This window comes from Pristiophorus japonicus, unplaced genomic scaffold (assembly GCF_044704955.1).
Source record: "Pristiophorus japonicus isolate sPriJap1 unplaced genomic scaffold, sPriJap1.hap1 HAP1_SCAFFOLD_2039, whole genome shotgun sequence".
Lineage (NCBI taxonomy): Eukaryota > Metazoa > Chordata > Chondrichthyes > Pristiophoridae > Pristiophorus > Pristiophorus japonicus.
Window position 1 is genome coordinate 15,111 of NW_027251735.1, and position 22,909 is coordinate 38,019.

Genomic DNA, 22,909 nt, shown 5'->3' on the forward strand with positions numbered 1-22,909 from the left:
TTGTCGGAAGGATTATCAGTGAAGGTGCGGTTTCAGACACAGGGCAGGCCGTGTACTGTTGCCATGGATACGAGGCCCCAATGTGTGCGTCCATTGTCTGCTGTCTCCAGTACTCCTTGTGAATCATTGCCTGGCATTGAACAGGTTGAGCCCTCGTCAATCTTTGCCCCTGCGAGGAAGAGGCTGATTGATATTCACGTGTAAAGGAGGCAGTTAAACACTGGGAATAATCGTCAACTCACTCCCGACTCTCCATCACAAACAGACGCTCGCCGCCCCCCCCCCCCAATCATTTTTCCCCCGGAGATTTTGCAGGCAGCAGTTTCCGGGAGATTAATCTCCGGTTCCTAGGGACGCCTGGAGGGTTGGGAGCCCTGCTCGGGCACGGTGTGGCCCTGGAAAGTCCGCGTGGAGATCTGCTCGCACACCGTCGCGCTCCCTCGTGCCCCTCCCCCCCCCTCCCCCGCGCGCTCCCCTCCCCCCCCCTCCCCCGCGCGCTCCCCTCCCCCTCGCACTCACCCTCCCCCTCGCACTCTAAACAGGAGTAATCATATCTTTACCCAGAGAGTGGTGAGAATGTGGAACTCACTGGCACAGGGAGTGGTTGAGGCGAATAGTATCGATGCATTTAAGGGACGGTTTGATAAACACAAGGGAGAAAGAAATAGAGGGACACAACTGCTGCCCGTGTCCTAACTCGCACCAAGTCCCGCTCACCCATCATCCCCTGTGCTCGCCGACCTACATTGGATCTTCGTCCCCGAATGTCTCACTTTTAATATTCTCATCCTTGTTTTCAAATCCCTCCCTGGCCTCGCCCCTCCCTATCTCTGTAACCTCCTCCAGCCCCACACACCCCCGAGATGTCTGCCCTCCTCAATTTCTGTCCTCTGATTGTAATCGTTCCACCATTGGTGGCGTGCCTACAGCTGCCGAGACCCTAAGCTCTGGAACTCCCTCCCTAAACCTCTCCGCCTGTCTTTCTCTCTTCCCCCCCCCCCCTTGAAGACGCTCCTTAAAACTTACCTCTTTGACCAAGCTTTTGGTCATCTGTCCTAATATCTCCTTATGTGGTACGGTGCCAAATTTTGTTTGAAAATCGCTCCTGTGAGGAGCCTTGGGATGTTTTACTACGTTAAAGGCGCTGTATAAATGCAAGTTGTTGTTGATGGGGTGAGATGAAGAGGGGCGTGAGGAGGCTCCTGTGGAGCATAAACACAGACCTGTTGGGCCGAACGGCCTGTTTCTGTGCTGTAATATGTCCCTGTAAGAAGAGAGATCTGTTTATCTCCTGTTTTTAAACATTTCTCCATGGGTGAACAGCGGCTTAAGATCGTGGTTTCAATGGGGGAGGGTTTAACCCCTTCCTCTCACCAATCCACGCATGGAAGGTTGGTGCAGCAACACAGGGAAGGTTGGAGTTCAGCTGCACACCCACTGCTGGCACAGGACATGGCGATCCTGAACCCCCACCCCACGGTCCCGCCTTGCCTCGTACACGACTGCCCTCAAACCGTGGCTCAGTGGGCAGCACCCTCGTCTCTGAGTCAGAAGGTTGTGGGTTCAAGTCCCACTCCAGAGACTCGAGCACAAAAATCCAGGCTGACACTCCCAGTGCGGTGCTGACGGAGGAACATGAAAACGAGCTCAGATGGAAGTAAAAGATGAAATAAAAAAAGAACAGGGTTCAATCAGCACAAAAACACTTCAACGGCCGGTTCAGCCGAGATGTGTGGGATCTGGAATGTCAAAGCTGCGATATATTTGGACGCGCTTATTTGCAACAGCAAAAATGGGGAAAGGGGCGGAGTCAGAGGTACGCACGCAGGCAAAGGGGCGGAGTCCGAGGTGCGCATGTAGGGAAAGGGGCGGGGTCCAAGACGCCCATGCAGGAAAAGGGGGCGGAGTCCGAGGCGCCCATGAAAGGTTGTTGTAAATAATCACTCCGGATATATATTAAACGGGACCTGCTCAGTCAGTGCGTGGGCTCCTTCCCCGGACTCTCAGCGGCTCGTCACAGAATCGGTTGGAATTCAGCGAATGGAGAAGTCAGGAAATGCTTCTTCATACGAAGGGTGGTATGGAACCCGCTCCCACAGAGAGCAGCAGGTGTTTGGGCTTGGTCGATCATGTTAACTCGGAGATCGATAGACTTTTGCGAGCTGAGGGTATCAGGGGGTGTGGAGCCCAGGCGGGTGGATGGAGTTGAGATACTGATCGGCTGTGGCTGATTGAATGGCAAAACAGGTTGGAGGAGCTGAATGGCCTCCTCCTGCTCCTTTGCCCATCTGTGCGGTGGGGCAGGGTAAGTCATGCTTTGCTCTCAATTGGGCCGGCCACATTGTCCGCATGGCCGACACAAGGCTCCCAAAGCAAGCGCTCTACTCGGAACTCCTTCACGGCAAACGAGCCAAAGGTGGGCAGAAGAAACGTTTCAAGGACACCCTCAAAGCCTCCCTGATAAAGTGCAACATCCCCACTGACACTTGGGAGTCCCTGGCCAAAGACCGCCCTAAGTGGAGGAAGTGCATCCGGGAGGACGCTGAGTACCTCGAGTCTCATCGCCGAGAGCATGCAGAAACCAAGCGCAGGCAGTGGAAGGAGCATGCGGCAAACCTGTCCCACCCACCACCCCTTCCCTCAACCACCGTCTGTCCCACCTGTGACAGAGACTAATTCCTGTATTGGACTGTTCAGTCACCTGAGAACTCACTTTTAGAATGGAAGCAAGTCTTCCTCGATTTTGAGGAACAGCCTATGATGACGATGATGTTCTCATTTGCTCTCAGCCCACAGCACAGTGCTGATTAACATTCCCGAGCCCTGCTTACGTAACCGCCTGTTTAAGTTTGCAGATGTTACAAAAATTGACTGTGTGGTTGATAATGAAGAAGAAAGCTGTAGACTGCAGGAAGATATCAATGAACTGGTCAGGTGGGCAGAACAGTGGCAAATGGAATTCAATCTGGAGAAGTGTGAGGTAATGCATTTGGGGAGGGCTAACAAGGCAAGGGAATATATATTACTGGTAGGATACTGAGAAGTGTAGAGGAACAAAGGGACCTTGGAGTGCATGTCCACAGATCCCTGAAGGTAGCAGGCCAGGTAGATAAGGTGGTTAACAATGCATATGGGATACATTCCTTTGTTAGCCGAGGCATAGAATACAAGGGCAGGGAGGTTATGCTTGAATGGTGTAAAACACTAGTTAGGCCACAGCTAGAGTACTGTGTGCAGTTCTGGTCAGCACGTTACAGGAAAGATGTGATTGCACTAGAGAGAGTACAGAGGGGATTTACGAGGATGTTGCCTGGACTGGAGAATTTTAGCTATGGAGGAAAGATTGGATAGGCTGGAGTTTGATTTCTTTAGAACAGAGGAAGCTAAGGGGAGACTTGATTGAGGTGTATAAAAAAAATGGCTTCCCTCTGTGCTGTAAATTTCTATGATAATGCTATGATAATTGAGCTGAGGGTGTGCGAATTAATCCCAGGGAACAAAGTATAGCACCGCTGGGGGGGTACGGTAGTAAGGAGGTTACAGTACCGAGGGAGTGTTGCCCTGTCAGAAGTGCCGTCTGTCAGATGTGATAGAAATCATAGAAATTTACAGCACGGAAGGAGGCCATTTTGGCCCATCGTGTCCGCGCCGGCCGACCAAGAGCTATCCAGCCTAATCCCACTTTCCAGCTCTTGGTCCGTAGCTCTGTAGGTTACGGCACTTCAAGTGCACATCCAAGTACTTTTTAAATGTGGTGAGGGTTTCTGCCCCTACCACCCTTTCAGGCCGGGTGAAGAAATTTCCACTCATATCACCTCTAACCCCTCCCCAAATTACTTTAAATCTATGCCCCCTGGTTGTTGACCCCATCTGAAGTGATGTATTTCATTGGCTGTGAGGCACTTTGGGACGTCTTGAGGTGGTGAAAGGCACTATAGAAATAGACACCCTCAAAGCCTCCCTGATAAAGTGCAACATCCCCACTGACACCTGGGAGTCCCTGGCCAAAAACCGCCCTAAGTGGAGGAAGTGCATCCGGGAGGGTGCTGAGCACCTCGAGTCGCGTCGCCGAGAGCATGCAGAAAACGAGCGCAGGCAGCGGAAAGAGTGTGCGGCAAACCAGTCCCACCCACCCTTACCTTCAACCACTGTCTGTCACCTGTGACAGAGACTACAATTCCCGTTTTGGACTGTTCAGTCACCTGGGAACTCACTTTGAGTGGAAGCAAGTCTTCCTCGATTTTGAGGGACTGCCTATGATGATGAGAAATGCAGGTTCGTTGCTTCTTTTGCTCGGTGGACGGTTATGTACCCGTGAAGCACCCAGGGTGGGAGGCTGTTTTTCCTGAAGTTAAAGGCGCTATATAAATGTACACAGTTGTTATTGTTGTTGCAATACCTACCGCAGAGAACTGAGGAGCTGCCTTAAGGAGTGGCACCTGAGCAAAAACATGTCCGGTCTTGGCATTCCCTTCACCACCCCCCCGCCAGTGCTCCTGGGAGACAACCAGTCTAACCAGTTCCGCGAGAGGTGTCTCCCTCGGGTGCACAGGTGGGTGGTGCATGACTCCAGCACCTTTCACCACCTCAGGACCTCCCAAATCGCTTTACAGCCAATTAAGTATTTTTTAAAGTGTAGTCACTGTTGTCATCATCATAGGCAGTCCCTCGGAATCGAGGAGGACTTGCTTCCACTCTTAAAATGAGTCCTTAGGTAGCTGAACAGTCCAATACGAGAACCACAGTCCCTGTCACAGGTGGGACAGATAGTTGTTGAGGGTAAGGGTGGGTGGGACAGGTTTGCCGTACACTCTTTCCGTTGCCTGCCCTTGATTTCTGCATGCTCTCGTCAATGAGACTCGAGGTGCTCAGCGTCCTCCCAGATGCACTTCCTCCACTTAGGGCGGTCTTTGGCCAGGTAGCAATCGCTACTATAGGAGAGTCATGGGTTATGGGGTACAACTCGTGTTTACATAGCCCCTTAAACGCAGTAAAACGTCCCATGGCGCTTCACAGGAGTGTTACAAGACAACATTTTGACACCGAGCCACACAAGAAGAAATTAGGGCAGCTTGGTCAAAGAGTTGGTTTTAAGGAGCGTCTTGAAGGAGGAAAGAGAGGCAGAGAGGTTTAGGGAGGGAGTTCCAGAGCTTGGGGCCCAGGCAACAGAAGGCACAGCCACCAATGGTTGAGTGATTATAATCAGGGATGCTCAAGAGGGCAGAATTGGAGGAGCGCAACATCTCGGGTTTGGCGGGGGGGCGGGGGTGTTGTGAGGCTGGGGGAGATTAGAGATAGGGAGGGGCGAGGGCCTTAGAACATGCAGGAAAGGGGAGTTGAGACCAAGATCAGATATGGAGCCGAAATTCAGCCCCACTGGAAAGCTGGTACTCCCCCCACCTTTTTGGGGCCATTCGCGCCAAAAGTTTTGCATGGCTGGGCCACCCCATATTCAGCTCCAAAAGTGAACAAATGGGTTCCAGCGCTAATGAACCCTTCCAAAGTGGAGTTTTCAGTGGCGTGGCTGTCTTAGTTTGAGCATTATCACCAGAGAAATTCAGCGTGCAGGTAAGGGTTTCTAATGAGCCAGCTGCCCCCTGGCATGTTTAAAGGAAAAGGTTTGCAGCAAGGCCCTGGAGGGGGTGGGGGGTGAAGGAGTTTGGAAGGATGGCTGGTGTAAGAGGTGCAAGGAGAGCCAACAGGTTCACTGATATGGAGCTGGAGACACTGATGGACGGTGTGGAGGACAGAAGAAGAATAGTTTCCTGACGTGGGGAGACCTGGCAGACTGGCAGTACATAATGCATGGAGGGAGATTGCAGGGGAGGTGTCAGGCACCTCCATATATGTGAGGCTGCACCCTCCCAGGGTGCTGGCCAGTCCGCACCCGGCCCTTCCAGGGTGGCGATGGGTTAACGCCTCCTGGCTCTGGGGCGACGGGGATCCTCCTTCTGAGCCTCCTCCTCCTCAGGTGGTGCTGCTGGCTCGACCTCCAGTGGCTGTCCCCTCATGATGGCCAGGTTGTGCAGCATACAGCAGACCACAACAAAGATGGAGACCAGTTGAGGAGAGTACAGTGAGGTGCCACCAGAGCGGTCCAGGCACCGGAACCTCTATTTAAGGAAGCCTATGCACTGCTCGATGATGCACCCGGTGGCACAATGAGTGTCATTGTATACATGCTCTGGCGCTGTCCTGGGGTTCCGCAGTGGAGTGAGCAGCCAGGTGTACAGGGGATACCCCTTGTCCCCAAGCAGCCAACCACAATCCTGATTCGGGCCGGTGAAGACGGCGAGCACACTGGTCTGACACACAACAAACTAATCATGGCTGCTGTCTCCCTTGCCCGCTGCCTGTCTGCATGGTGCTGACGGCGACACCTTCTCCTGCGTGCTGCCCTGCTTCTGACCAGGTGTCGCCCTCCCAACACTTCTCCCATCCTCAGGGTGAACCCTGCCAAGCAGGTCTCTGCAGCCCACAGGCCTCCACTAAAGGGTCAGACCTGAAAGTTGTACAAAAGTCTGTGCAAACCTCTGAGCAGCACTCAGCAGGTTTAATGGAGCCAAAACAATTAATAAAACTATTTCAAAAGCAAAGTACTGCGGATGATGGAATTTGAAATAAAAAGGCTAATAATTAATAAAACTATTTCCCACCAAACAGACCCGATCGCGGCAAAACTCCAGCGGTGTCGCGTTTGTGCTCCGACTGGAAAACCTCGTGGGGGGAGGGGCACTGCCGGGAAAAATCCTACCTTTTGGAAGCTCAATATCGCTGGCCTGGTCGCTTTTCAGCGGCCGCACGCTGCTGAGCTCACCACTGCAAACCTTCCTTCACCGACACTTCACCCTGCCGTTTCCGGTGGAGGTGTGCACTGCTCAGCCCCCCTCCCACCCCGAGCTGAATATGGCTCGGGGAGGGAAAATCACCCGACCACGGCGGCCCATCGATTTTTTCCGATCAGCCGCCCAAACCCCTTTGGGGATGGTGAATTTCAGCGCATGATCTTATTGAATGGCGGAGCAGGCGTGAGGTGATATGGCCTACTCCTGCTCTGAATTCTTAGGTTCTTAGCGCGACAGCCAATTTGCGCACAGCAAGCTCCCACAAACAGCAATGTGATAATGATTGAGGGATAAATATTGGCCCCAGGACACTGGGGATAACTCCCCTGCTCTTCTTCGAAAAAGTGTCATGGGATCTTTTACATCCATCTGGGAGGGCAGACGGGGCCTTGGTTTAATGTCTCGTCCGAAAAATGATACCTCCAATTGTGCGGCGCTCCCTCACCACTGCCCCTCCGACAGTGCGGCGCTCCCTCACCACTGCCCCTCCAACAGTGCGGCGCTCCCTCACCACTGCCCCTCCGACAGTGCGGCGCTCCCTCACCACTGCCCCTCCAACAGTGCGGCGCTCCCTCACCACTGCCCCTCCGACAGTGCGGCGCTCCCTCACCACTGCCCCTCCGACAGCGCGGCGCTCCCTCATCACTGCCCCTCCGACAGTGCGGCGCTCCCTCACCACTGCCCCTCCGACAGTGCGGCGCTCCCTCACCACTGCCCCTCCGACAGCGCGGCGCTCCCTCACCACTGCCCCTCCGACAGCGCGGCGCTCCCTCACCACTGCCCCTCCGACAGCGTGGTGCTCCTTCAGCACTGCCCCTCCGACAGCGTGGTGCTCCCTCACCACTGCCCCCCCCGACAGCACGGCGCTCCCTCAGCACTGCCCCCCGACAGCACGGCGCTCCCTCAGTACTGCCCCTCCGACAGCACGACGCTCCCTCACCACTGCCCCTCCGACAGCACGGCGCTCCCTCACCACTGCCCCTCCGACAGCACGGTGCTCCCTCACCACTGCCCCTCCGACAGCATGGCGCTCCCTCACCACTGCCCCTCCGACAGCACGGCGCTCCCTCACCACTGCCCCTCCGACAGCACGGTGCTCCCTCACCACTGCCCCTCCGACAGCATGGCGCTCCCTCACCACTGCCCCCCCGACAGCACGGTGCTCCCTCAGTACTGCCCCTCCGACAGCGCGGCGCTCCCTCACCACTGCCCCTCTAACAGTGCGGCATTCCCTCAGTACTGCACTGGGGGTGTCGGGCTGCAATTTTGTGCTCAAGTCTCGTGAGTGTGGTTTGAACCCACAACTTTGGACGAGAGGGCCAAGTGTAATATATCCAAGCTTGCTGAATATACAAAGCTGGGTGGGAAAGAAAGTTGTGAGGAAAGAGAATGCAGAGGGGCATAGACTGGCTAAGTGTGCAAGAAGATAGAGATTAATGTGGGAAAGTGTGAAATTATTCACCTCCGTAGGAAGAATGGAAATGCAGAATATTAAAAAAAAATGAAATGTTGGTATTCAGAGGGACCTTGTACACAAATCACAACAAGTTAACCTGCAGGTACAGCAAGCAATTAGGAAGGCAAATTGTATGTTCGTCTTTATTGCAAGGGGGTTGGAGTACAAGAGTAAGGAAATCGTGCTATAATTGTACAGGGCCTTGGTGAGACCACACCTGGAGTTCTGTGCACAGTTTTGGTCTCCTTATCTAAGGAAGGATATACTTGCATTGAAGGGAGTGCAACGGAGGTTCACCAGATTGATTCCTGGGTTGAGAGGGTTGTCCTATGAGGAGGGATTGAGCAGATAGGGCCCACACTCTGGAGTTTAGAAGAATGAGAGGTGATCCCATTGAAACAAATTCTTAGAGTTTGACAGGGTACATGTAGGGAGGATGTTTCCCCCTGGCTGGGGAGTCTAGAATCAGGGGTCACGGTCTCAGAATAAGGGGTCGGTCATTTAGAACGGAGATGAGGAGAGATTCCTTCACTCAGAGGGTTGTGAATCTTTGGAATTCTCTACCCCAGAGAGCTGTGGATACTTTGTGTATTTGCTTCATGGGTTCTTTCCTTAAGAATTCATCGCATTAAGAACTAGTTGGTTTATTAGCAAAGGTTTAACAATCACGCTACACATTACCAGTTCATCTACCAGGCTCACAACCACCTGCCTCATCGTGGATCACCCGAACCCAACTGGCTGGGATTTTATTGAGTCTTGTGAACATCACGTGACTGGCTAAGCCACTCCCAACTCAACAGCTCTACAACTGTTTTAAACTAAACTTTAAATCAAGTGCCCCCTTTTGGCAAGGGCGCTCGAACCCATACATTTAGAAATTAACTGGGAACTTTGACAATCAAATTAAAATTTGGTTGCCGGAGGTGAGGATGGACTCCATTCCCTCCAGCATCCACCACTCACGGAAGGCTGCAAACGTACCAATGGACGCGTGCTCCATCTCCAGGGACAGCCTAGCTCGGATATAACTGCGGAAGAGAGGCAGGTAGTCGGGCTGAACGATCTCCTCGACTGCCTGCTGCCTGGACCGGTTGATGGCCCCCTTGGCCATGCCAGGAGCAGTCCTACGAGGAGGCCCTCCGACCTGCCCGCTCCCTTCCGCACAGGGTGCCTAAAGATCAGGAGTGTGGGACTGAAGTGCAACCAGATTTGGGGAGCAGCCCCTTCAAATAATGGAAGAGGTGCTACTACCTCACACACTGAACATACACATGGAACACGGACTCCTCCAGACCGCAGAAATTGCACGTGGCCTGGGAGTCCGTGAACCGACTTAAAAACCGATTACACAGGACTAATCCGTGCAACACCCTCCAGTCAACAGCTCTACAACTATTTTAGCTGAATGTAAAATCAAGTACTCCCTTCAACAGCTCTACTGTGAGCATGCTCACAGGTGCATACGTTAGTGTTTATTCGGACATAACAGGCGAATGGTGGGGTGATGGATGGAGAAGAGGCCAGATTTGGAGCGCAGAGATCTGAGGGTTTGGGGCTGGAGGAGATTACAGAGGCAGGGAGGGGGCGAGGGCGAGGGCCATGGAGGGACTTGTAAACGAGGATGAGAATTTCAAAATGGTGGCGTCGCACTCTCGCACATTCTACAGTCGGCCCAGGATGTGAGACCTGTGGCCTTTAGTAACCTCTGGTGTTTCATTTTTCTAACCCCCCCCCACCCTCCCCAGACATGACGCTTCTGTCCGCTGATCACCTCCCCCTCGAGCCCCCGCCAATCTCGGCCACACCAGAGAACCCGGAGCAGAAGATGATGGAGAAGAGGGCGAAGGTGATCGAGGAGCTGCTGCAGACAGAGGCTGACTACATTAAGGACCTGCAGATGTGCGTCGACAAAGTGCTCGTCCCCCTGCAGGTCAAACAGGTGAGGGGGCCGGTGGGGGGGGCGATGAACGTTCAACGCCCGGGGGGGGGGAGGGTGGGGTGCAGAACGTCCAATGCCCTGGGGGGGGGGGGGTCTGGTGCGGAACGTCCAATGCCCGGGGGGGGTGGGGGGGGCGGGGTTCTGGGTGGAGGGCGAGCAGGTCAACACTGAAGCTTCTCGTGATGCCCCTTTAGTGTGGCCTCATCCGATGGCTCAGTTTGGGCAATATCATATCTACAAGATGCACTGCAGCAACTCGTCAAGGCTTCTTCGGCAGCACCTCCCAAACCCGAGACCTCTACCACCTAGAAGGACAAGGGCAGCAGGCGCGTGGAACACCACCACCTCCACGTTCCCCTCCGAGTCACACGCCATCCTGACTTGGAAATATATCGGCCGTTCCTTCATCGTCGCTGGGTCAAAATCCTGGAACTCCCTCCCTAACAGCACTGTGGGAGCACCTTCACCACATGGACTGCAGCGGTTCAAGAAGGCGGCTCACCACCACTTTCTCAAGGGGCAATTGGGGATGGAAACTGGGGATAACTCCCCTGCTCCTCTTCTAAACCATGCCATGGGATCTTTTATGTCCACCTGAGAGAACAGACGGGGTCTCGGTTTAACTCTTCATCCAAAAGACGGCACCTCCGACAGTGCAGCGTTCCCTCAGTACTGCCCCTCCGACAGTGCGGCGCTCCCTCAGCACTGCCCCTCCGACAGTGCGGCGCTCCCTCAGTACTGCCCCTCCGACAGTGCGGCGCTCCCTCAGTACTGCCCCTCCGACAGTGTGGTGCTCCCTCAGTACTGCACTGGGAGTGTCAGTCTGGATTATGTCCTCAAATCTCTGGAGCGGGGACTTGAACCCACGACCTTCCGACTCGGGCGAGAGCATTACCCACTGGGCCATGACGGAGACGTAGAGGGAAGTATCAGCAGGACCTCCGCTGTAGGCCAGCCTTGGGGAGAATCTGGGAGGGGGTAGTGGGGTGTCCAGCCCACCCTCCCTGCCCCGATTAACCATCTCCCCCTCTTCTTCAGTTACAGCAGGTGGACTGCGAGGCTTTGTTCGGGAACATTCACACGGTCATCGAGGTCTCCAGGCGGTTGCTCGAGGAGCTGGAGGAAACAGATAGTATAGGTACGGCCAAAGGTCACATCAGCCCAACCCCGTCATGGGGGGAGGGACTGGCAGAAGGTGGAACAGCCCCCAGGATTCAGCTCGCATCGGAGCAGGAGGTAGAACTAGAGGGCATAGTCTCAGAATAAAGGGCCGCCTATTTAAAACTGAGATGAGATCAGGGTTGTAAATCTGTGGAATTCGCTGCCTCAGGGAGCTGTGGAGACTGGGTCATTGAATATATTTAAGGTGGAGGTAGACAGATTTTTGAGCGATAAAGGAGTAAAGGGTTGCGGGGAGTGGGCAGGGAAGTGGAGCTGAGTCCATGATCAGATCAGCCACGATCGTATTGAATGGTGGAGCAGGCTCAAGGGGCTCCACACTCGAGGGAACACAAGCCCAGTCTGTGCGACCTGTCCTCAGGCTTCTATTTCTTATGTCCTTAGGAGGCCATTCAGCCCCTCGAGCCTGCTCCACCATTCAATGCGATCCTGGCTGTTCTGCATCGTATCTCCATTTATCCGCCTGGGTTCCGAAAACCTCTCCAAGCAAAAATGTATCCATCTCATTTTACAATTTTTCAATTGATTCCCCCCCACCCCCCCACCCTCCAAGGCCTCAACAGCTTTTTGGGGGAGAGAGTTCCAGATTCTCACCGCCCCTTTGTGTGAAGAAGTGCTTCCTGACATCACCCCTGAACGGCCTGGCTCTAATTTTATGGTTACCCCCTCTTGTTCTGGACATCACCCACCAGAGGGAATAGTTTCTCTCGATCTACCCCATCAACTCCTTTAATCCATCTTGAATTAATCACCTCAATTAGATCCCCCCTTAACCTTCTGAACGCAAGGCAATACAAGCCCAGTCTGTGCAGCCTGTCCTCTTAGATTAACCCTTTCAGCCCCAGGTATCATTCTGGTGAATCTGGGCTGCACCCCATCCGAGGCCGATATATCCTTCCTCAGGGGCGGGGCCCAGAACTGAGCACATCTTTTAGGATGGAAAGGGTTTTCCCAAAAGGACCCAGACCGTCCTCTGATGTTTTTGTCATCATTTTTTGGGAGGGGGTGGGTGTGGTAGGGCGGGGGGGGCTGCTGGTGGGGCGTGGGGGAGGTTGGTGGGGCGGGGGGTAGGGTGGGTGGGAGGGGTGAGGTGGGGGGGTGAGAGGTGGGCGGGAGGGGGGATGGGGTGAAGATGCATCTCACTTAAGTTGGTGCCAATGTCTCCTCCCCCAACACATAACTCGGTGATGGTGCTGAGTCAGTCATGCCTGACCTTATCAGGGTGACCATGATCATCACTCCTCAATCTGTGTCTCTCTCATTACATAAGAAATAGAAGCAGGAGTCGGCCATTTGGCCCCTCGAGCCTGCTCCGCCATTCAATAAGATCGTGGCTGATCTTCTACCTCAACTCCACTTTCCTGCCCGATCCCCATATCCCTCGATTCCCCCAATCTTCCTCCAACCTCCGTTTTTATCGAATCTCATTTCGAGCACTGCGTCTAGTTCTGGTCCCCGCCCCTCAGGAAAAATAGCAGCGCAGAATGATACCTATAAATAAAAGGGTTAAATTATGAGGACAGGTTGCACAGACTGGGCTTGTATTCCCTCGAGTGTGGAAGATTAAGGGATGATATGATCGAGGTGTTTAAGATGATTAAAGGAGTTGATAGGATAGATCGAGAGAAACTATTTGCTCTGGTGGGGGGAGTCCAGAACAAGGGGACAGAACCTTACAATTAGAGCCAGGCCGTTCAGGGGTGATGTCAGGAAGCATTTCACACAAAGGGAAGTGGGGATCTGGAACTCTCTCTCCCCCCCACCCTGGGGGTCAACTGAAAATTTCAAAACTGAGATTGACCGATTTTTATTGGGCAAGGGTTACGGAACCAAGGCAGGTGGAGGTGTTAACATACAGATCAGCCATGATCTGATTGAATGGTAAACAGGCTCGAGGGGCTGAATGGCCTTGTCCTGTTCCTACCTCAATTCATCTATTCTTCATCATCCTTTTCCAGGATTCCAAAGCGGTGGAGCTCCACATCTCTCTCATCCTTCCACAGACCACAGGCTTTTTAACCAGTTTGGAGAATTTTAGCTATGATGAAAGATTGGATCTGGGGTTGTTTTCTTTGGAACAGAGGAGGCTGAGGAGAGACTTAATTGAAGTGTATAAAATTACTAGGGGCCTAGATAGAGAGGATAGGAAGAAATATTTCTCTTAGCAGAAGGGTCAACAACCAGGGGGCATAGATTTAAAGTAATTGGTTTAGAGGGGATTTGAGGGGAAATGTCTTCACCCAGAGGGTGGTGGGGGTCTGGAACTCACTGCCTGAAAGGGTGGTAGAGGCAGAAACCCTCACCACATTTAAAAAGTACTTGGATGTGCACTTGAAGTGCCGTAACCTACAGGGCTACGGACCAAGAGCTGGAAAGTGGGATTAGGCTGGGTAGCTCTTTGTCGGCCGGCGCGGACACGATGGGCCAAATTGCCTCCTTCCGTACTGTAAATTTCTGTGATTCTAATCTTTTAAGGCTCCTACACTAGAGGCTTTGATGCCCGAATGGTTCAGGGATAAACTGTAGAAATATAAGGGTCTGGTGCTCAGTCAATCAGATTGAATATTGTTTGTTTTTTCTCTTTCTCCCGCCCCCGCCCAGGTCACGTGTTCCTATCCTACAGGAATGAGCTCGAGGACATGTACAACATTTACTGTCAAAACCATGAGGATGCCATCGCCCTGTTGGAGATGTACGAGAAAGACAAAGAGATTCAAGGGCATGTCAATGCCTGCCTCGACCACCTCCGGTAAGAAATCAGCCAGCAAGCGGCTCAGAGTGAATTATATTTTAAATAAACAGCGGGTGATTATAGAGGGCCCTTAATAAAACTCCACATGTCTCAAACCGCCTCACCAACAACAGATTACTTTTGAAGTGCAATTACAATGATGTAGGTAAATAAAGGAAAGAACTTGCATTTATATACCACCTTTCATCACCTCCGGACGTCCCAAAGCGCTTTACAGTCGCTGTTGTAATGTGAGAAACGCAGCAGCCAATTTGCGCACAGCAAGCTCCCAAAAACAGCAATGTGATAGTGACCAGATAATTGTTTTTTTTAAAGAGGTATTGGTTGAGGATAAATATTGGCCCAGGACACCGGCGAGAAATCCCCTCCTTTTCTGTGAAATAGTGCCAAAGAATCTTTTACGTTCACCTGAGAGGGCAGACGGGGCCTCAGTTTAACGTCTCATCTAAAAGACGGCACCTCCGACAGTGTGGTGCACCCTCAGCACTGCCCCTCCGTCAGTGCGGCGCACCCTCAGTACTGCCCCTCCGTCAGTGCGGCACTCCCTCAGTACTGCCCCTTCGTCAGTGCGGCACTCCCTCAGTACTGCCCCTCCGTCAGTGCGGCGCTCCCTCAGTATTGCCCCTCCGACAGTGCAGCACTCCCTCAGCACTGCACTGGGAGCATCAGCCTAGATTTATGTGCTCAAGTCCCTGGAGTGGGACTTGAACCTACAACCATCTGACTCGGAGGCGAGGGTGCTGCCCACTGAGCCACGGCTGACCCCTGTCAGCAAGTGAACCCGAGGACTCTCTGAGGCCCTGTCCCTGTGAAGTGGGCGAGGGCTGAGATGTGAAGCGTGGAGAATGTTTACACATTGCTACTGTTGTAAAGGACAAAGGATTCTGTCTCTTGTGGCTGGGTGTCTGGGGCGCTCAGTCTTTCAGTAGCGTAACTTGAGACCTTTACATTAAACATTGCGGGTCAGTTAATGGGCTTCAATTTTGCTGGACTGTCCTCCAGGCCTATGGTCAGTGAGTGTGCCCCCGGTGTGAGCGGGTCAGTGTGTCTGGCCCAGAGACCCAATAGCTAAAATATGTGCACAAGACAATCCGATCCATTCCCAGCAGTCAATGCAATTTGAACACCCTTTCCCGTCAGCATATCAAGGTGACCCGCGATTGGGAATCCATTCTGTTCCTGCCCTTCTCTCTCTCTGTTGCTCTCTCTCGGCCTCTCGGCAGCACATTTATCTTTTTCCTCTCTTTCCACTCTCCATCTGTTGCCTCTCTCCATATCTCTGTTCCGCTTTCTTTTACTGTCTTACTGTATCTCTCGATATTTCTCTCACTCTCTCTCTCCCTCTCTCTCTCTGCCTCTCTCTCTCTCTCTCTCTTTCTCTCTCATCCCTTCCTCTGTGTCACCTCTCTCTATCTCTCCCTCTTTGTCTCTCTCCCTCGGTCACTCTCTCCCTCTCCCTCGGTCACTCTCTCCCTCTCCCTCGGTCACTCTCTCCCTCTCCCTCGGTCACTCTCTCCCTCTCCCTCGGTCACTCTCTCCCTCTCCCTCGGTCACTCTCTCCCTCTCCCTCGGTCACTCTCTCCCTCTCCCTCGGTCACTCTCTCCCTCGGTCGCTCTGCCCCCCTCGCTTTCCCCCCCTCGCTTTCCCCCCCTCGCTCCCCCCCCCCCACGCTCCCTCCCCCTCTCTCCGCCCCCCTCGCGGCTCCCTCCCTCGCTCCGCCCCCCCCCCTCCCTCGCTCCCTCCCTCGCTCTGCCCGCCCCCCTCGCGGCTCCCTCCCTCGCTCCACCCCCCCTCTCCCTCCCTCGCTCTGCCCCCCTCCCTCGCTCTGCCACCCCCCCCCTCTCTCTTCCCCCCCCCCCTCTCCAGCTCATTCTTCCATGAATCTGTTTCATTCTAAGGCAAATCCCGCACCTCTAAAAACAAGACTGTGGGCCTGGACTCATTGGGCAGCTCAACCTGATGGTGCCTGGGGCCTGATTGGCTCCTCATTGCACTGGCTGGCTGCCTCCCGTCAAGATCAGCGTCGTCCCTGCGGGGCGAGCAGGCGGGCAGGGCAGGCAGGTGGGGGGGGGACGGAGGAGCAGTTGGAGATGGGGAGCGGACGGGGTGAGGTGCAGTCGGGAGGGCGGGGGGGGGAACGGAAATCACTGTCGCACACACCCCGAGGACTGGAGGAGGGGACACTCCGAGGTGAACTTTGTCAGGGGAGCTTTTTGCTGTCGGGCTGATCCTCACTCTGGGCCTTGTAAAGAATCAGCATGGCTGGCAATCCCTGTTACCATGGAGACGCCCTTATCCACACTACCAACTTCCCAAATACCTGCTGGAACTTGTGTGGGACAAGGTCTCTTCACCTTAGCGAGGATATATGGGCCTTGGACGGAGCGCAGGGCAGATCCGGTAGGGCCCCATGGGTTAGATTTATCTTTGGTGAATGTCTGAAATTCTCTACCCCAGAGGGCTCAGGCGTTGAGTATATTCAAAACCGAGATCGATACTTTTTTGGATATTAAGGGAATCTAGGGATAGGGGGATCGGGTGGGAAGGTGGAGTTGAGGTCAAAGATCAGCCATGATCGTATTGAATAGCTGAGCAGACTCGAGGGGCCGAATGGCCGACTCCTGCTCCTAATTCTCATGTTCTTATTATAGTGTATGGAGAAAGAGTCAGACTGAACACTGTGAGCTCAAAGTAAAGTGTGACCGTAATCTTTTATTGCAGCTCTCCAGAGTGCGTCTCCAACCTGTGAAGCCTCCTTAAGTACCTGTGCTCCCAAGGGATTATGGGATCCCTTGGGACTCCGGGGATTGAGCCCTCTGGTGGCTGTACAGAGTAAATACAAGTCCACATATATAACAACATTCCCCCCCAAAGTCAATAGTGTAACTATTTATAATGTGAGTCGATCTGGGGCCCTTCTTGCCCTGGTTGATCATCTCGGTGTGAAAGCTGGTGTTGTTGAATCATTTGTTGGGCCCTTGCTGGGCTGCTATGCAGCTGGCCTTGCTGGGCTGCCTGGTGTGTTGGGCTCTGCAGGGCTGCTGTAGATGATGGGTTCTGCTTCGTGGTCAACCGTGGTGCCGGTTGCCATAGGTGTGTGTGTTGGGGGATCAAAAAAGATAGGGTCCACGGTTGGTTGCTCAGGGTAGTCCGTGAATCTGAGTTTGATTTGGTCCAAGTGTTTCCGGTGAATGAGTCCATTTGAAAGTTTGACCCGAAACACCCTGCTCCCCGCTTTGGCCACGACAGTGCCGGGAAGCCACTTGGGATCTTGTCCATAATTCAATACAAATACCGGATCATTGACTTCAATCTCGCGTGACACATTTGCGCTATCATGCTATGCACTTTGTTGAAGCCGCCTGCTCTCTACCTGTTCATGTAGATCAGGGTGAACCAACGAGAGCCTTGTCTTAAGTGCTCTTTTCATGAGCAGTTCAGCAGCTGGGATCCCAGTGAGTGAGTGGGGTCTCGTGCGGTAGCTAAGCAGGACTCTGGACAGGCGAGTCTGCAGTGAGCCTTCAGTTACCCTTTTCAAGCCTTGCTTGATGGTTTGCACTGCTCTCTCTGCCTGACCATTGGACGTTGGGTTAAACGGGACAGATGTGACGTGTTTGATCCCGTTACGTGTCATGAATTCTTTGAACTCAGCACTGGTAAAACATGGCCCGTTGTCGCTCACCAGGACATCGGGTAAGCCGTGAGTGGCAAACATGGCCCGCAGGCTTTCAGTAGTGGCAGCGGACGTGCTAGCCGACATTATCTCACATTCAATCCACTTGGAGTACACGTCTACAACCACAAGAAACATTTTACCCAAGAACAGGCCTGCATAGTCGACGTGTACCCTAGACCACGGTTTGGAGGGCCAAGACCATAAACTTAGCGGCGCCTCCCTGGGTACATTGCTTAACTGCGAGCATGTATTACATCTGTGAACACAGGACTCTAAGTCCGCATCGATACCGGGCCACCACACGTGGGATCTGGCTATCGCTTTCATCATTACGATGCCTGGGTGGGAACTGTGGAGGTCATTGATGAAGGTGTCTCTGCCCTTCTTGGGGACCACTACTCGATTGCCCCACAGAAGGCAGTCTGCCTGTATAGACATTTCATCTTTGCGCCGCTGGAACAGCTTAATCTCTTCCTGCATTTCCACTGGGACACTGGACCAGCTCCCACGAAGCACACAGCTTTTGACGAGAGGTAAAAAGGGGTACTGGCTTGTCCAGGTTTTGATCTGCCGGGCAGTGATGGGTGATTGCTCACTCTCAAATGCTTCCATAACGATGGCTAGATCTGCGGGCTGCGCCATTTCCACCCCTGTGGTGGGCAATGGCAGCCTACTGAGCATCGGCGCAGTTTTCTGTGCCTGGCCTGTGGCGGATGGCGTAGTTGTATGCAGAAAACGTGAGCGCCCATCTCTGGATGCGGGCCGATGCATAGGTATTCATCCCTTTACTCTCGGAAAACAGGGATATAAGTGGCTTATGGTTAGTTTCCAATTCGAATTTTAGCCCAAAATAGGTATTGATGCACTTTCTTTACCCCATAGACACACGCTAACGCTTCTTTTTCAATCATGCTGTAGGCTCTCTCGGCCTTAGACAGACTCCTGGATGCATAAGCAACCGGTTGCAGTTTCCCGAAATCATTAACTTGCTGCAATACACACCCGACGCCATATGACGACGCATCACATGCTAGTACCAAACGCTTACATGGATCATACAACACAAGCAGTTTGTTTGAGCATAACAATTTTCTCGCTTTTACAAAGGCCTTTTCTTGGCTTTTGCCCCAAACCCATTCACCCCTTTTTCGTAATGAGACATGTAGTGGTTCTAGCAGAGTGCTGAGACCCGGTAAGAAGTTACCAAAGTAGTTCAAGAGTCCTAGAAACGACCGCAGCTCCGTCACGTTCTGTGGCCTCGATTGCCTCCGTCTTCGCGGTGGTGGGCCTGATGCTGTCCGCTGCAATCTTCCTTCCCAAGAACTCCACTTCAGGCGCCAGGAAAACGCACTTCGAGTGTTTTAACCTGAGCCCCACGCGGTTGAGTCGACTAAGAACCTCCTCCAGGTTCTGCAGATGCTCGACTGTGTTCCGACCTGTGACCAAGATGTCGTCCTGGAAGACCACGGTGTGCAGGACCGACTTCTGTAAACTTTCCATGTTTCTCTGGAATATCACCGCCGTTGATCGGATTCCAAAGGGCAGCTGTCATAAACAAAAAGACCTTTGTACGTGTTGATGCAGGTGAGGGCCTTCGATGATTCCTCCAGTTCCTGCGTCATGTAGGCTGAAGTCAGATACAGCTTCGTGAACGTCTTTCCTCCCGCCAGCGTTGCAAAGAGGTCGTCGGTTCTGAGTAGTGGGTATTGGTCCTGCAGGGAGAAACGATTGATAGTTACTTTGTAATCACCACAGATTCTGACGGTGCCGTCTCCCTTGAGGACTGGGACAATAGGACTGGCCCACTCGCTGAACTCGATCGGTGAAATGATGCCCTCTCGTTGCAGCCGGTCTAGCTCGATCTCTACCCTTTCTCTCATTATGTACGGTACTGCTCTCGCCTTATGATGGATGGGCCGCACCCCTGGAATTAGGTGGGTCTGCACTTTTGCTCCGTGGAATTTCCCGATGCCTGTTTCGAACAGCGAAGGAAATTTGTTTAAGACCTGGTCACATGAATTGTCGTCAATGGGCGATAGCGCTCCGATGTCATCACAGTTCCAGCGTATCTTTCCCAGCCAGCTCCTGCCGAGCAGCATGGGACCATCGCCCGGTACCACCCAGAGTGGTAGCTTGTGCACCACTCCATCGCAGGAGACCTTTACGGTAGCACTGCCGATTACAGGAATCAGTTCTTTTGTGTAACAACTTAGTTTCGTGCGAATTGGAGTTAAGACTGGCCTTGAGGTCTTGTTGCACCACAACCTTTCGAAAGTCTTTTTGCCCATGATGGACTGGCTCGCGCCTGTGTCCAGCTCCATTGATACCAGGAGTCCATTTAGTTCAACATTCAGCATTATTGGGGGACAATTCGTGGTGAATGTGTATACCCCATGTACCTCTGCCTCCTCTATCAGAGGCTCTGTTTCGTCGTGATCCTCCTCTGCAACATGGTGGTTTGCAGGTTTAACAGGCTTAGCAGCTTGCCTGCACACTCGTTGGAGGTTGTCCATTGTTCCACAGCCTTTGCAAACATATCCTTTGAATCGGCATGAATGGAAATGATGATCACCCCGCAGCGCCAACAAGATGTTAATGGCCTTGCATTCATCACCCTTGATGGTGGACTCTCAGACATCTGTGGACGTGTAGCTGCAGGTACATGTGACCTGCCCTGTCCGTTACGATTCGAAAACAACATCACTTTGTTCACAGTACTTGTAGCAGCACTTGTGTGCTGCGAGTTTTGCTTTGTATTGACACTGGTGGCTATGAACGCCTGGGCTATCGCTATGGCCTTACTCAAGGTTGGGGTCTCTACAGTCAAATATTTGCGAAGTATGGTTTCGTGGCCAATGCCAAGTACGTAAAAGTCTCTGAGCATGTGCTCCAAATGTCCTTCAAATTCGCGATGTCCTGCAAGGCGTCTTAGCTCGGCGACATAACTCGCCACTTCCTGGCCTTCAGACCTTTTGTAGGTGTAGAACCGGTACCTCGCCATCAGAACGCTTTCCTTCGGGTTCAAATGCTCTCGGACCAGTGTGCACAAATCGTTGTACGATTTCTCGGTGCGTTTCGCTGGAGTGAGCAGATTCTTCTTGAGGCCATACGTTGGTGCCCCACAGACGGTGAGGAGGATCGCCCTCTGTTTGGCAGCGCTCTCTTCCCCATCTAGCTCGTTGGCCATCAAGTATTGGTCGAGTCGCTCCACAAAAGTTTGCCGATCATCTCCCTCCGAAAATTTATCCAGGATGCCCCCTGTTCTCTGCATCTTTGGGTTCACTATCTGTATCTCGTCGCCAGTTATAGTGTATGGAGAAAGAGTCAGACTGAACACTGTGAGCTCAAAGTAAAGTGTGACCTTAGTCTTTTATTGCAGGTCTCCAGAGCGCCTCTCCAACCTGTGAAGCCTCCTTAAATATCTGTGCTCCCAAGGGATTATGGGATCCCTTGGGACTCCACGGAATGAGCCCACTGGTGGCTGTACAGAGTAAATACAAGTCCACATATATAACACTTATGTTATGTTCTTATTATGAGGATGGATTACATCAACGAGGCCTATGTTCCCTGGACTATAGAAGGTTTAAGGGGTGATTTGATTGAGGGTTTTGGGATTCTGAAAGGAATTGCTAGGTTAGATAGAGAGAAACTTCTTCCGCTGGTGGGGGAGACCAGGTCAAGGGGGGATGTAACCTTAAAATCAGAGCCAGGCCGTTCAGGAGAGAAGTTAGGAAACACTTCTTCACACAAAGGGTGGTGCAAATGTGGAACTCTCCCCCACAAAAAGTAGTAGATGCTGGGGGGCAATTAATCATTTAAAATCTGAGATCGATAGATTTTTGCTAGCCCAGGATATGGAGCCAAAGTGGGTGGATGGAGTTAGGTCACAGATCAGTCATGATCTCATTGAATGGCTCAAGGAGCTGAATGGCCTCCTCCTGTTCCTAAGATGCTGTCTCTATCCAGAGCCCAGCAACACACTTTCCCCCCGCCTCCTCCCCCCCCCCCCCCCCCCCCCCCCCCTGCTCCGCCTACAGGGAGAATCCTGGAACTCCGTTATTTGTATTGTAGTTGTCTCCATCCTCGTGCTTGGGCACCACTGCTGGAGGTCCCTCGGTCTCTCACCCATTCCCCTGATCCTCCAGAGGGACCCACCTCCGAGTGTAAAAAAACAAATTCATTCCTGGGAGGTGGGCGTCGCTGGCATTTATTGTCCATCCCTAATTGCCCTTGAGAAGGTGGTGGTGAGCCACCGCCTTGAACCGCTGCAGTCCGTGTGGTGAAGGTGCTCCCACAGTGCTGTTAGGGAGGGAGTTCCAGGATTTTGACCCAACGACGATGAAGGAACGGCCGATATATATTTCCAAGTCGGGATGGTGTGTGACTTGGAGGGGAATGTGGAGTTGGTGGTATTCCCATGCGCCTGCTGCCCTTGTCCTTCTGGGTGATGGAGGTCGGGGGTTTGGGAGGTGCTGCCAATGAAGCCTTGGCGAGTTGCATAGGTAATTGAGACGTTGTGGATAATGGTGCCTCTGGGTGATGGAGCCGCTGTGTGTGTTTGGGCCTGGGCCTGTGCTGGGGGTTTGCCCTGTGGAATGTACTGATGTTCTCTCCCAGTAACTCCCTCTTTTCCCCTCTCCACGAACCTGCTCGGCCTACAGAGCAATTTACCGTCAGTGGTAAGTCTGACCCTGCAACCTTTCACCTTTACACCCCCTGCTTGTGTTTGCTTTGGCAGCTTTCTGTGCTTTTGTTGTGAAGTTGGCGTTCGATCGAATGAATGTGTAGGGGCCGGGAGGGAAGAGCTGGGGTGGGAGGCGGGGGGGGAGGGGAGGGACCAGGTGTGGGGGGGGGGGGATGGGGCCGGGTGTGGGGGGTAGGGGATGGGGCTGGGTGTGGGGGAGGGGATCGGGCCGGGGGTGGGGGGTAGGGGATGATGTCGGGTGTGGGGGGGGGAGGGGATGGGGTCGGGTGTGGGGGGGGAGGGGATGGGGTCAGGTGTGGGGGAGGGGAGAGGATGGGGCCGGGTGTGGGAGAAGGGAGAGGATGGGGCGG

At 53.2% G+C, this 22,909-nt stretch overlaps 1 protein-coding gene across 1 annotated transcript in view; it reads left to right on the forward strand.

The window, feature by feature from the left end:
- LOC139244105 (dynamin-binding protein-like) overlaps positions 1-22,533 on the forward strand; it is a gene marked incomplete at its 3' end in the record, with an annotated part of 37,630 nt that extends 15,097 nt beyond the window's left edge. Inside the window, exons 2-5 of the mRNA XM_070870975.1 lie at positions 10,050-10,243; positions 11,282-11,381; positions 14,024-14,171; positions 22,516-22,533. Coding sequence (XP_070727076.1) covers positions 10,050-10,243; positions 11,282-11,381; positions 14,024-14,171; positions 22,516-22,533 — 460 coding nt within the window. The remainder of the gene's footprint in view (positions 1-10,049; positions 10,244-11,281; positions 11,382-14,023; positions 14,172-22,515) is intronic.
- Between the last annotated feature and the right edge of the window lie 376 nt (positions 22,534-22,909).